General features: G+C 34.0%; 1 protein-coding gene across 1 annotated transcript; it reads left to right on the forward strand.

Annotated features, from left to right (window-relative positions):
• Nucleotides 1-1076: 1076 nt before the first annotated feature.
• LOC127650686 (uncharacterized) lies at nucleotides 1077-11560 on the forward strand. The gene is made up of 9 exons (XM_052136275.1): nucleotides 1077-2666; nucleotides 4614-4795; nucleotides 6538-6611; nucleotides 6738-6880; nucleotides 7158-7295; nucleotides 7401-7579; nucleotides 8826-8981; nucleotides 9438-9520; nucleotides 10708-11560. Exons 1-8 carry the CDS (start codon nucleotides 2603-2605, stop codon nucleotides 9513-9515), a joined length of 1014 nt encoding a protein of 337 aa, XP_051992235.1. The 5' UTR covers nucleotides 1077-2602; the 3' UTR covers nucleotides 9516-9520; nucleotides 10708-11560.
• The last annotated feature ends 4356 nt before the right edge of the window (nucleotides 11561-15916 follow it).

Below are 15916 nucleotides of genomic sequence, written 5' to 3' on the forward strand. Positions count from 1 at the left end.
ACAGTTGATGTCTGAAGTTTACATACACCTTAGCCAAATACATTTAATCTCAGTTTTTCACAATTCTTGACATTTAATCGTAGACAACATTCCCTGTCTTAGGTCAGTTAGGATCACTACTTTATTTTAAGAATGTGAAATGTGAATAATAGTAGAGAGAATGATTTATTTCAGCTTTTATTTCTTTCATCACATTCCCAGTGGGTCAGAAGTTTACGTACACTTTGTTAGTATTTGGTAGCATTGCCTTTAAATAGTTTAACTTGGGTCAAATGTTTTGGGTATATATCCTTCCACAAGCTTCTCACAATAAGTTGCTGGAATATTTGTCCCATCCCTTCAGACAGAACTGGTGGTTCTGACTTAAATTTTCAATTATTTCAAATACAATTTTTCATAATAAATTAAAATATACATAATAACCGAAAGGGTGTTGGCTGAAGCCTTTGCTTATTGTGCCTACCCTTTTTACATATTTATCTAATGAGTGTCACTTTTCTCAGTGAATTTAATCCATACAAGATCAACAAAACGGTTACATAAGACATTTCCCCAAATGTGCATACATAACTACAAAGGTACACATCTCAGACATTAATACAATAGTTTTTACATACAACAAAGTATTAATTACACAAATGATTCATATTGAGTTATATAGTTATTTATCACTCTATTTTTAAACATTTTCTGGAGTTTATAAAGTGAACTACACATTTTTAATTCCTTGTCACAATTATTCCATAGGCTTACCCCTTTAACAGATATACAGTATAAAGCGTGTAAATACATTTTTGGTTTATAATAGTCAACCCTTTTTACAATCCTTTTTGCTCTCTTTATGTTGGCTTTATATGTTTGACCCCATACCTCCGCACAGTAAGTAATGTATGGAACTATGGGTGAACAATAAAGTATATATAATGAGTTTTCATTAAAAAAAAAATCTGTTCTATTCAATATTATAATAGATTTAGACATTTCTGTTTTACATTATTTATATGTGGTTTCCAACACTCTTCCTATTTCCTCATTATTAATCCTAATTTTAGTTGTATTAATACATTGCCGATTACTTAATATTATGAACTTTGTTTTACTTAAATTCAATGAAAGTCTATTATCTTCAAAACACTTTTTTAAGACTATCAATTCAATTTCCACTGTATCCAGACGCTGTTCCAAATTTTTCCCCGAACAACATAAATTTGTATCATCTACAAACAAGACCGTTTTTAATACTTTAGACATTTTATAAATATAATTTATATACAGTACAAACAATTTGGGTCCTAGCACCGAACCTTGTGGAATACCACAAGTGACTTTCATTAGGTCTGATTTAACATTATTTATTTGTACAAATTGATATCTATCAACAAGGTAACTTCTTAACCAAGAGAAGGCTTTTCCTCTTATACCATATCTCTCCAGTTTCATTATTAATAAGCCGTGATCAATAGTGTCAAATCTTTTTTTTAAATCTAGGAACACCCCCACAGTATATTCATTATTATGCATTCCAGTGGAAATCTCTTCAGTTCATTGAGGTTGAACTATTAGCTCTAAAGCCATACTGATGATCACTCAATAAATTGTGTTTATCTATAAAATTATCAAGCCTGTGTACAAATAATTTCTCTATGATTTTTGAAAACTGGGAAAGCAGAGAAATTGGTCTGTAATTGGAAAAAAAGATGTCTATCTCCATTTTTTAAAATAGGAATAACTTTTGCTGTTTTCAAATGACTTGGAAACATGACCATCTGCTCTTTGTGCTTATTTGTAATGAATAATTTCCTCTAAAATTGTGAATGCTCCATTGTTCCTGATGTGTTATGTTGTAAATTGGTTGCAAGTTGATTTGTACTCATAAGGAGTCTGTTTTATGGTCTGAAAAACATTTGGTACACTTTGGTTTTAGAAAACAAAAAAAACAGATTTTTCATAAAAACAGGTCTATTGCTCGTTGCACCCACATTATGAATTCATGTTTATTTCATGGATTTCAATTTATTTTGATCATGAGCCTCAGGATCATCAATGGTAGAGTTTTCTTGGGTCAGCAGGGGGGTCAAAAGGTGGTTAAAAGGTGGTTTCACTTGTTTACATTATGTTTCCGTGACAACACATCCTGTGCAGTGATGTTAGACGTGTATCCCTCTCAGTAAGGTGCAGCAGACCATTGTTCCATTAACCCCTGGCCAAATATTGCCAAGTTACACCGATTTGACGCATTCATTTTAAGGTGGTTTAGTGGGCACAGGTCAAACAAACTTTGATGCCAGTTCATGAATCACAGTGATGAACAATGCAAAAGAGGAGAGTAAAACAAAAGAATTAGAATATGATTCATCATTCATTGCAACTTTTTGCTGTTGCCCATGGCCTGTAAAAACCGCACCTTCATCCATGATGGAACGACAGCTGACACCCTGCCTCTGGATAAAAGCTCCTCGAATTAAAGTTTACACTTCATTCACCATCAGTACCACTCCGTGACTTCAGATTCACCCAGAGGAATACTTCATCATTCAGTGAATTTGAGCTGATTATTTAGACTTTGGTTTTAGACATCATACAGAGATTGAGATTCTTCAGGATGGGGCAGACTGGGTTACTTTACACCGGGGCAGCGTTTTGCATCATGCTTTTTGTTGCATCAAGTAAGTAATGATATTTCCATTAACTGATACGGTTTCAAGATTTCATTGAAAATAGTAACAAAATATTGTGGTTATTTTTTTCCAAACCATTTTCTGTTTTAATAGTTTTTGTGACAGTTACCTTGCTTTGTTTCTATGTGGGTACAAATCACAAAAGAAAAACAATTCTGATACGATTACAAAAGCAACAACAGAACAGTTGCAGTGCTAGACTAATCATTACGCTTTAAAGTTGAGTGTCATATTAAAATATACTTTTTTCTATTAAACTGAATAGAGATCAGTTTTATATGCGTATAGTTAAAAGTGTTAGTAAAATAACAAAAATTTTGTCAATTTGATCATTAAAAAGATGTAAAACTGGAGCTTATTTTGCTCATTTGTAAATAAAAAAAATAATAATAAAAAAACAGACTTGTAGTGCTGGGTTGTAACAGATTACATGTAATATGGATTATATAATCAGATCAATGGCTCTTTCCTTTCATTACTATTTAATGAGTAAATAATGATGTGCCTCTCTAAGTAAAGTTATGACATGATGCTGCATTAACAAATCATTTAATACACATGCGATAAACAGGTGATACTTATCCTTTTGCTTCAGCCCGGGTAAATATAAAACAAAGATTCTTTGAAGTTGGTGTTGATTTGAAAATACAAATCCACCAGAATATATGGCATATATAAAAGTTACAAAAACCTTCCATCAAGATGTTTATAAATGCTTCACAAGTTACTCTTTTTCCTTAAATCATATATATTCATTTGGGGGCGGCTGCGGCTCAGGTGGCCACTAATCGCACCGGTTCGATTCCCGGCCCACATGACTCCATATGTCGAAGTGTCCTTGGGCAAGACACTGAACCCCAAGTTGCTCCCAATGGCAGGCTAGCGCCTATATATATCAATATATATTCAATCTACACTCCATACCCCATAATAAAAGCAAAAACCTGATTTTTGATAACTTTGACAATTTTGGAGATTACTCCCATGGTACTTATTGCATTATCAAACATTAATTTAGGTGGCTGTTGCCACCTTAGGCAACATGGGTGCATGAATCCATTTGACTGAGTCATAGTTAAAGTTAGCTCTTCATTAGTTATTGATTAGTCCAAGTATTAATTCAGGTATCAATTTATGATTATTCATGAACCCTTATTATAAAGTCTTTTCAAATCAATTACTTGTAACGAGATTACATTACATTTTAAAATAGTAATAATCAGATTAGTTCAGAATTTATTGATCTCCATTTAATTCTTCTTTTTTTAATCTTTCAAAAAATATTTTCAATGTTTGTTTGTTTTTTTAAGTAACAAAAGAAAAGGAAAGAAAGAAAGTTTCATCTGTATTTTTATGTAAAAATGATACAAGACAGTACTAGATGAGTTAGATCAGACGTGATCCAAAAGATATTAGATTAGATTACATAATATTGTAATTCAAAATAGATTATGTTTTCAATTACAATTTTATTCCTGAAATTTGTAATCAGTACCAGATAACAATTCTGAAGTTATTGATGAATGTTGTTAATAGTACCACATAATAGTAATTGTAATATTTTATCAGCCAGTATTTGGCTATTTTGAGTTTTTAATAAACATTGTGTAAAATTAGTGATCATTCATCTTTTTTGCTGTCATTGCAGGCTACATACAGCATTATGTTGGCCACTGGCCACTCTTATATTTGGTCTCACAAAGGGCAACAATATACACTCTGACTACTTCTAGAACAGCCATTTCTCACTTTTAATGTCTGTTAATAAATTATAAAATTAAAAAGTAATATTAAAATTAAAAGTATAAAATAATGAAATATGAATTTGAATAGCAAACAAGCCAGTAATTCATTGTCATGTAATGTCATGACGGAGTTATCCACATGCTTGAGTAATTCATGTTACATATTAAAGTCTGTTCCTGAATCTTCTAGGTGCTCAACCCATCACCATTTCAGATATTCTTCAAGCAATCCAGCCAGCCCCAAAGATCTACCCCATGCCTACATATTTATTTTCCTTCTGTGTGGAGATCAACAACCGCATCTTCAATGACTCGCTCCTCAACCCGACCACTAAAGAGTACAAGCAGATGTATGCAGAGGTGGTTGGAGCTGTAAGTCTTTCAATGAATCTGTGATTACAGTTACAGTGTCCATTTTACACATGTTACTTAAAGTAAATATAATAGCAACAACAATAACAAGATGTGATTACAAAGTGCTCTGCAAAATAATTACATATTATGTAATTGTTCTGAATATATATATGTTGTTGATTAATGTTACATTCATATTAATATTATTAATAGCCAACTTACTTACTCACTGTAAAGTGTGTTCAATTTTGCTCTTATAAGCAACTTGCTGGGCAGCGGCTGAGGGTTACAGGACATTACTAAATAATCAACACAGTTATTAAATATGAGGGCTTTAAAAGTAATTATTTCAGTATAGTACGTAGAAACCATAATCCCTGCTTTGTAGCTGCACTCAAAAGCTAAATGTACGATTTATGCATTTTATTTTATAACAAAATTCCATTAATTGAATCTTTAACAAAATAAAACAACAAAATTTTGTAAGTTTTATTAATTCAATTTTTGTAAGAAATTATACCATTCAATTTGAATAGAAATATATATATATATATATATATATATATTTTTTATTTATAGACATTGATATGTAATCTGTTTATAGTAGTTTACAAGCAGAATGTGAATATAATTTATCTTCAAATATGCGCACTTTGAACATTAAAATACTGTTGTTCTTGAGTCCGTTTATAGACCTTCTATATAGTAGGTCTTCTTTTGTGTTGAATATAGGTGAAAGTATTTTCAATGCATCAAGTTTTATAGTGAACAGAAACCTTTTATTGAAAAAAAAAAACAAGACAGTTTTACAACAATTACATTGGATTATTCATGCAAAATATTTGATTAATTCTATGTTAATGTCATTCTAAATTTGAATGGTTTCTGTCTTCCATCAAACACAAAATAATTGATTTAGCCGAATGTCAAAACTGTAATATTACATAGAAAATGAATAGTAACTGAGACTGTCAAGCTCCAGAAAGGACAAAGAGTACCATTAGTAGTCAATATAATTTGGTAAATGTCAAAATGATTGATAAGGGGCGTGTCCGGAAGTAGTTTACAGATGTTAATGTAGATAACAATAACTGGAAATGTCTATCCGGGAGCATTTGGGTTTAAAACAGTCTGAGTAAGTTCACAAATTTTGAAGTGAAACTGTATGACACGGATGTGGGGTATGTGTGGGACGATGACCCTTACTTGTTTTTCATGGAAAAAGACTTGAACGTGTTCTACAATAAAGTCTGGACAGATTTGAATCATCATGTCAATGTCTCTCCAAACTAATTACCTAACGTAATCCTCCGGCTTCTTTCGGGTATGGTCGCCGACCCCACTGTACCTGGGTTAAGGAGCCGCCATACTATCCCATTTGCCGATGAATAGTGGTTTATCTCTGTGACCATTCAAATTCGGAGGACAGACTGAAATTTAACTCAAAATATTTTATTTCTGTGAACTTTAAAACCACAAAGAATATAGAGCAGGATTATAATGATCCATACAATTCCAGAATTTGCAGCCTCACTGGAAATATAGAAATAGAGGAGGAAATAGGATTTCTAATATATAGAATCCTCAACTATCTTTCACAATTTATGGAATGTGCAGTTTTGGAATATTGCAGTGTGTAAAATCTTACAAAACACAAGATAAAACTGCATAGAGTAACTAGAAGTATCAATTATCCTACACTATTCACAATTTTACCATAAAACATGACTTCTAAACATGATCTTGTTAAACCTTCACAGCTGGACGTTATCTTTAATTGCACTTCCTGCAACACAAGAAACACCTACAGAGGAGTGACAGGCATGCGGTTCAGGTAAATCTAATGCTAATCAATTGGCCCTAAATTAAACGAGGATGCAAATGTATGATGTTAATGCATTTCAATAATCACTCATATGACAATCATTTGCTAATTTATTTTATTCTGTTTTGATTACAGTAAGGGGTCTGTGATCGCAAATTGCACCATATCATTTAAGACCATTTTTATCAACAATATTGTGGTCAAAAATTTGTTTCTTTTGGCCATTGAAAGTAATCCTCGACCAAACGGGCTTGAATTGAACAAACAGTTCACCGGTGGTGAGTATCCACACATCTTTTCCAAAAACATATCTTAGATTAAGTTAATAATGCTGAAAATATGTACAACTCTACCAAAACCTATCAGTTACTTGATTGTTACCTTTGTCGTATTTCATGTACCAAGTGTTGAGGTCTGTGTGTGACATTTTAAAGAATTCAAAGAGTTCTTTGCACGGACATGGCTTCAAACAAATATATGCAAAATATGATTACAAAAAAATCTGAGACCATTTTTAAAACAAAAATTAATTCTGACATATAACTTTCTATGCAGAAACAGTCACACCTATTTGGTATAATCCAAAGACAGAAGCTTCGACAACTCCTATGTCTAGAACAACTCACTCTGCAATCAAGGACATAGGTGGGGCCAGCAAAAGGCCAGCAGGAACTACATATTCCACATCAAAAGGTGACTGACCAACATATCACAAACACAATCCAATTCTACTTTGAAAAGCACTACACTGTCTCTCTCCATCAATTCTGTCTCAAAATCTTCACTCTACCACCATAGAATCTTCTGGGCAAAAAAACACCACCAAACGGGGAAATGGCACTCAGACCGTCATCCTGCCCATTGCCACTGACTCACTGATGCATCACAATTATTATGGGGTTCCTGGTTGGGCCATTGGTTTGCTGGTGCTGGCTTGCATCATTCTACTGGTTCTACTCATCCTCATTATATTACTGGTAAAAATAACAAACTTTATATTTATATATTTTGCTTTCAAAGCAGGATTATGCAGCATTCAGTGATGAGTTGCTGAATTTGAATAGCAAGGATGCAGAATTCAAATTTTGAATTTAAGGATGGAAAATTCAAATGGAATGAAATTCAAAGAAATTATTTAACTGGTGTAAGTTTCATTTTAATTTACCTCAAAACATATGGGGTATTTCCTGAAACATGAGATTATATTATGATTTCTGTCACAATGCTATTATAGGGAAATTAAAAGGAGGGAATGTCATGTTGTTACAGTCCGCTTTGTGTTACAATGAATTACTGTAATGTCTTGACTCACTTGTGTTGTCAGATTCCTTGTTATGTCGCTATAAAAGAAAATGGTTTTACCTACCTAAAGTCCTCTACAAAAACACTTTTAGGTCTTCATGCTCATTCACAGTATATTTTACAGCCTAACAACCATTAAATGATACTCAACTTTATGTATAGCTTTCTAATGTTGGCAACTCCTTAATAAATGCAACATATTTGTCCAATTTACATTATGGTACATTTTCATACAGTTCTAAATTTGAATATGTGCTATTAAGCATTTATAACATGTGAGGTGAAATGTCAAGTTTGGCAAGTATTGCATGAAAAGCTAATTTTTTTCATGCTGTTATACATGTTTCAGGTATTTATTATGCATTTATAAACGGCTTATTAGTCATTAATAAACACCTTTATAAACCAATAACAAAGGGAATGTTAATGTAAAGTGCTACCCCTAAATTTAGAAGGATTTGTGAAATGGAAACCTTAAACAGAGCTCCTAATAAGTCTCTTTTTAGTTAATTTGTTGAATCAACAAACTTTGTTGAATGTCTTTGCATTACTATTTAGTAAAGTCCTCTTCCTGTCATTCCAATTCAAAATCCAATCAACATCATGGGGGGCGTGGCTAACCAGTTTCAAATTCCAACTCATGAATGAAAGGGAGCCCATTCTTAAATTCAGAACTTTGTCCATTCCTATTTCAAAGCTTTCGTAGAACTCAACATCTGCCTGAATACCATTTATTTCTGTAAACCTCTGCTAAAACCAAATATAAAAGTTCATATTTATGACGCTGTAATGGGAAGGTCATACTGGACTGGATTTTTTCTTGAATCATGTTTTCTACTTAAACACTTTGGAGAGGATTTTGCCAGTGTTGATACATGCCCAGGTTTATTATAAAATATGACATCTCAATTCTCTTTTCAGATATGTTGTTGGTGCTGTAGGAGGAAACACAAAAAGGAAGAAACTACAAAGCAGACAGAACCTGCACCTTATGAGAGAACATCTTTTAAAGAACATCTCGACAATCCCCCATACAATCCACACGCAATCCAGAAGGACCAAAACCTCCCAGTCTTTGTAAGAACATCTCTACAACCCTTCATTTTGTCTGCCTGATAAATATTTGTCTTTCAAATTCATGTCACTTGTCTATAATTAAAAACCATGTAGTTTACATACATTTGAATCAGGTCGCCATTTTCATTTGAATACTGAAAATTATCATTAGTAAATGTAGGATCCGTATGACAATTGTTTTTATTAGATATTTCTACATACAATGCACTTAAGAAAGCAGCTTTATGCTTAGATTGAGATGGCCAGTAATTGTGAGGTAAATGTCATTCATTATGTCATTCTTGAGGTTCATTACACCTTGAAGAAATAATTATTTGTAGTTCTGATAAGTCGAGTCATAGGCAATGGTCAAGATTTTTAAACTCCACACTGTGTTATGAGACATTGTATATGTCGTTTAACCATTACAATAGTAGATATACATGGTCATTGACCTAGAATGTGTCTTCTGTTCAGCAGGGAGAACCGGGGGGGCAACCGCCCATGGATTTATATGCTGAACCCAGGCAGATGCTAAGCAGGACACCACTGTAATAGAAGTATGAGCTAACCCCTTAGAAGACTTTTTTATTATTATTATTAAAAAACTGTTACAGTCAACCACCCCTGAGACAAATAGTTAATAGTACTCATGTGAAGTTTGTGCCAATGTCATTGGCAGTATTTAATAGATTGTCCAATATATACATATTATATCATTTATTGTTACTTCTACAATTGTAAACAAGGCTCTACACGATAATAATAATACACTGACTGGCCAAAATGTATTTGCATACTCTAATATTTCATTTGACCTCTTTTGGCTTTACATTCATTTTTGGCTGAGATCTTGTATTGATGACAGGACAGTCGTACCACTCTGTAAAGTCTTCTCCTGCACATCACAAAGACTTTCAATGGGGTCAGGGCTGGACTGGGAAGAGAAATCAGCCCGGGATTTTGGCCCATTTGGTTGTTGGGTACCCGGTTTCTTGGCACGGTTCTCCCGGTGAAATGCCCGGTATGCCAGATTACCAGTCCAGCCCTGAATGGGGTTAAGGTCAGGACTCTGTGGTGGCCAATTCATGTGTGAAAATGATTCCTCATGCTCCCTGAACCACTCTTTCACAGTTTGAGCTCAGTGAATCTTGGCATTATCAACCTGGAATATGCTCGTGCCGTCAGGGAAAAAAATCCACTGATGGGATAACATGGCCGTTCAGTACATCCAGGTTATATAAGCTGATATTGCTGAGCCTAGACCTTACTAACTGAAGCAACTCCAGATCATAACACTGCCTTAAATACCAACAGAGACTTTTTTGCTTTTTGTTTTGGCCAAGCAGTGTAATACATATAATTTATGGGCCATCTTCAAATAAAAAATTGTGTCTTATAGTGCTTCAATTAAAAGACAAGAGAGGGGCTTTAGCCATTAAAACTCATACTTCACATGTCATTTACAGCACTAGATTTGACCTACTATGTGTGGACATTACTCTATGCAACAAATTATGTGATGAAATAATTAACTAAACCTGACATGCTTAGAGTGCTTTCACACGACTTGTCATATTGGTCACATATTTTTCTGTGCAGAATATAGCATGTTGACATTGGTTCAAGTCATCAGTATACTGATAACATTTCAAAGAAAATGTTCAGGAATTTTGACATCACATTGTCAATATCTGTTGTACATATACTGTCTTTATATACATAATTACTGTGGTCTTTGTTCCAGAGCCATGGAGAAACAGATGCAAATGAAGGTTCAGAATGGTACAGAAGATGCTGGACTCTTCTGCAATGTGCACCTTGTAAAGTGTCATCATTACCATGTAGAAAATAAAGTATTATACCAGTGATTTTATTTTATTTATTATACCAGTTTGTTTTTGAGTTTTGTTTTTGAGTTTTGTCATTTTATAAACAAGTTGTCCTCCACAACATATCTGTAATTAAAATGTATTTGGCAATTTCAAAGCATTCCAGCATTACATATAGTAAAGCAATTATGAAGCACAATTCATTTTGTAAAACTAAAATGATATAACGATTTAAAAGTTAACATACAGAAATAGAAAACCATTGTTTTAGCCAACAGAAACTGCAATTAATAAATTGGCAAATAAATATTTATGTGGCAACTTATCCTGACCTGACATTTGTGAAAAATACCCTGGTCCTGAGACCATAGTTCTACCTTTCTGTCAGAATTTACCTTCATAATAGATCTGACCATTGCAAAGTATGGTTTTAGCATGTTCACTTGTTTACCCATGATCTACAACAAAAATATGAAGAGTGGAAATCAAATTCTGAACTATAAGTGTTTGAAATCAGCCTAGAAAACACCGCTGCTAGAGAATATAAGCATTAATTTAATTGAAGTTTTGACTTGAAAACGTACTGATATTTAGCCCTTGTGAAAATTTGCCAAATATTGTAACTAGCCCCGTTCTCCCCAATATATGAACTCTTATATACAGTAACTCTTGCCTCAGTAATGTACAGACTGTAGTTAAAGAGTAGAGCTCTTTAATTCACAAGGCTCATCTGATTGAGGATTTTAAAGGCTATATTTTTGATACTAGTGATGGTCTACTTTTTTGCATCTCCTGATTTCAAGGCATTAAATGTCATGCCATTTGTATTGTAGATTTTCCCACAGAAAGTATACATGAGTGTTTATGACATATGTCATAAACACTCATGTATAATTTCTGTGGGAAAATCTGTTGAGATATGTTATTAAGCAACTTACAAAATTCTGAAATACCATTTTAACAATTAAAAATATATTCATCATGGCAACACTTAATAAACTGTATACAGAAATGTGATTAAATTCACTTTTTTATATATATTACTTGATTTGTTTGTGTAGGTTTCTGTCAATATGATTACACAGCTGTGAAATTCCAAACTTATTGCTGTGATTTTGTTTATTAGGGCAGTTTTCTGAGCATACTCTCCAACACAGTCATGATATGTGTAAATCTGAGCCTTGCATTGCACAAAATACATAAAAAAAACATCTAGTGTGGAGTCTAATGGTATGAAACCACATTTAAAATTTGCTATTTAAAATTTTATTTGAAACTGGAAATAAAGTTTTAGAATTTTGAAAAACACAAAACAATCAAATGCTATGATGTTAAACGAATAAGAAACATTCAAGATTCTGCACTATTTCTAGATCACAATAAAGCAAATTTGTCAAATTAATTCCTTTGTACATAAGAATGGACTTCATGCACACAACTTGCTGGATCATGCTGGGATAACATGGATCATCATTAGGCTTTGCACAAGCCAACTCAGGGTCATAGTGGCAAACCGGGTGATTGGGAGAATTCCCGTTGTACTGGTCAAAAATTGGTACAGCAGGTCCACATGTTTATTAATAAACTTTCATCATGAGTCACATAACAGTTGCCAACCATTTGTGTCATCTGGTATTTAAGGGAAAGTAATTGCGTTCAGTATTATAGTGAATGCATTCTCTACCATATTTTATCATCACAAAAAGGGGCATTTTATCTAGTTGTCCAGACTTTTGGACTGTAGATAATACAGCATATATAGGCATAGTGTTTTGTTATCTTAGTTGTGTTGTGTGGTGTTGTCCTTGTAGTCAAGAAACTGGGCTGCATACACAAAAGTTAATCTACAAATTCCTGTCCAAAATCTCTGGACACTGATTAGTTCTTTCTCAATACTAGGGTGTCACACTTGCAGAGGGGTGACAAACATACCAAATGTGTTTCACTGTCCCCTTTTGCATATTGCGTCCCCTTCAACTTGTCTCGGCCCACTTTGGCACATCGCGACTCGTTTCGCAGCCAGCCCTCTGGGAGTATAGGCCTATATATAAAAATTATTTCCAAATCTATTGTCACAAATATTACATAATATTTATATTTGTATACAATGAATAGGTAAAACCTCTAGAGACATTATTAGACGTCACAAGCTCTTCCACTAGCATTGCTTATCCCTTACGGCCCAATAAGGTCAGTTTGCATTAACAGTCATTGAAATCTATTGAGAACACTACAGATGAAAGAATCATAGACAACGAAGACGTAAAGTTCAAACAATAATAGGTGTAACCAAATATTCAAATAAGTATTTGAGAGAAGGTGCTGGAGACATTCTCCCACAGGTGGAAATGAATTCATGACCTCTCTCATGACCCTTCAAAATGAAGGGTTCAAATGTATTAATTAACAACACTTTTGTAAATGTAATTTAATAAAATTACATATTCAACACTATTCATCATTTCAGTACCATTGACAATATACATTTGTAACATTTTTCTTTTTTCAGTTTGTTTTGCTCGAGATGAAGTTCAGGGTTTGATTGTTGCACTAATGGGGAATGTGGTCTTTATAATTTTATTTTTGACACAATCTATATTTTCTAATATGTCAAAATGTCAAATGTTAATATGAGTGGATTGTCTCTCTCCACGTGGAATGTGAATGGGTTGGGGCACCCCATGAAAAGAAGGAAGGTTATTTATTTTCTTAAACATAAGAAATATGATATAGTGTTTCTTCAAGAAACACATTTTTCCCCGCAGGAAGCTGAAAAATTTCAGAAGATATGGGATGGGAATGTTTATTTATAGATCTTGAAGGGATGTTGAATGCTATTGGTACCCCTCATGATATAATATTGGGAGGAGACTTTCATCTATTGATGGATTCAGTCCTTGATCATAGTGAAGCAAAAGTGTGTAATACCCCTAGAGCAACATTGATGCTTCTCTGGATGTGTAAAAATCTTAGTCTTACAGATATTTGGAGATTTTTAAACCCATCTGGGAGGGACTATACATTTTTTCATCAGTCCATAAGATTTACTCTAGAATATATATATTTTTTCGATATCTATATCCCTCATTTAATCTGTTGTTGATTGCTCAATTGGAAACATTTTAGCCTCAGATCACACCCCTTGTGTTTAGAGGTGTTGTCACATATGGAGAAAAAGAAATCATATATTGCTACTTTAATGTGTCCCTTTTGCAAAATCCTGATTTCCATCAAATGTTAAAGGCTGAAATCAATGTTTATATGGAGACCAACTGGTCCTCAGTATCCTCTGTGGGCGTGGCTTGGGAGGCACTTAAGGCGGTTCTTAGGGGTCGGATCATACAGTATGCCTCATTCATCAAAAAATCAAAAGCACGAGAACTCGTGGAGTTGGAAGGAAATATTAAAAGTGCCGAGGCAGAGCTGAAGCACCGAATATTGTCTGATGGCCTCAGAGAATTGACCCGATTGAAATACATATATAACACTATTTTGTCACAATTTGAGTCGGGGGATAAAGCAGGGAAACTTTTGACAAGATATACAAATCAGAGAGAGTCCTTTACTACTATTCCCTCAGTGAAATCTGCTGATAGTGAAATATTTACCTCTGCCATTGATATTAATACTGTTTTTAATCAATCTTAAAGATCTCTATAGTTCCATGTCTTCATCTACTGATGAAGATATTAGAACATTTTTAGAATCATTAGAACTTCCTAAACTGACGACTGAGCAAAAAACTTCTCTTGATTCTGAGATAACCTTGGAGGAGCTTGGCGAGGTAATTACAGGCAAGGCTTCAGGGCCAGACGGCTTTGCAGCAGAATTATTGATTCCTTCTCTAAGTTCTCAGGATACAAATGTAATTGGTCTAAATCCGAAGCTTTGGCTCTGACAGCATACTGCCCAGTAACGGCTTTCTAGCCGGGTGCCATTCGGTGGCCCAAACAGGTTATTCAGTATCTGGGCATTTTATTGACTGCAAATTAGTTCATTTTGACCCCTTAATAAAAAGGTTTTCGAGTTATGTGGGCAGGTTGGCTTCATTACATTTATCTATGATTGGGAAGGTTAATGTTATTAAAATGTGTTGTATTCCAAAATTCAACTACCTGCTACAGTCACTCCCTATAGATGTCCTCCTCTCTTATATCAAGACATTTGATAGTAGAGAGAAGTCCTTCATTTGGAATGGTGAGTGTCTCAGATAAAATTTAACAAGTTACATAGGCCGATTGGCAAAGGTGGGCTAGGCCTACCCATTATTTTGTTTTATTATTATGAATTCAGTCTCATATTTTTGGCTTATTGGTCGCTTCCACCTGAGAGAGCCCCTCCCTCGATTTTGTATTGAACAGGAAGTTCCTGCCCCTATTTTGCCATTGCAAAGCCTTTCTATCAAACTAACTGGAGAAGTTAAGTTACACCCTGTTATCTCGCATTTGCACTCGGTATGGACAAAAGTGTCCAGAGTGTTTAATTCAGACATTTATTTAAAAATTGCCTTGAGGTTTTGCTGAACCCTTAATTATATACCAAGACATTTTAGTATTGTGAGGGGGTTACTATACTCAGTGACCTATATGAGAGAGGAGTGTTGAGATCGTTTGAAAATTTGGTTAAACATTTTGTGATTCCCAGATCTCAGTTCTATAAGTATTTACAGCTGGTCCACCTGCTCTCTATTGTTTTTGGGAGTAGCATACACCCCCCTAAAGCGGCAGACAGTCTGGGAGAGGTGATTACTGCTTTTGAGGAGGAGGGGTGGTAGCTGGTGTTAAAAGTTGATTTTGTGTATTTATGTTTATTTTTTCTCCGTTTTAATAAAAATGTTATTCATGGAAATTTGTACTTTGCAAATCTTGAAATATGTAAAATAATTTTTATAGAAAAATCTTGTGTCAAAGCAGACTAAACCATGGCAGTATCCTCAGCACACTCTAAAAGTTGGACAAATACCCTGATATTGGTCTAGCATCACTACACTGTTGGTTCTGTAATGACAACCAGGGGTTTGTGTTTGGTTTCCAAGCATTTTCCAAGAATTGCTGCACCCAATTCTATCTTTAGTAACAGTTCTGCGTCACAAGATGATCAGAGAGAACAAAGGCATTATTTATA

The sequence above is a fragment of the Xyrauchen texanus genome, chromosome 10, assembly GCF_025860055.1.
Source record: "Xyrauchen texanus isolate HMW12.3.18 chromosome 10, RBS_HiC_50CHRs, whole genome shotgun sequence".
Taxonomy (NCBI): Eukaryota; Metazoa; Chordata; class Actinopteri; order Cypriniformes; family Catostomidae; genus Xyrauchen; species Xyrauchen texanus.

Coding starts and splice junctions, on each gene's coding strand:
- LOC127650686 (XM_052136275.1), top strand. CDS start 2,603: ATGGGGCAGACTGGGTTACTTTACACCGGGGCAGCGTTTTGCATCATG. Junction 6,612..6,737: donor GTGACAGGCATGCGGTTCAG/GTAAATCTAATG, acceptor TTTTGATTACAG/TAAGGGGTCTGTGATCGCAA. Junction 6,881..7,157: donor GAACAAACAGTTCACCGGTG/GTGAGTATCCAC, acceptor CTTTCTATGCAG/AAACAGTCACACCTATTTGG.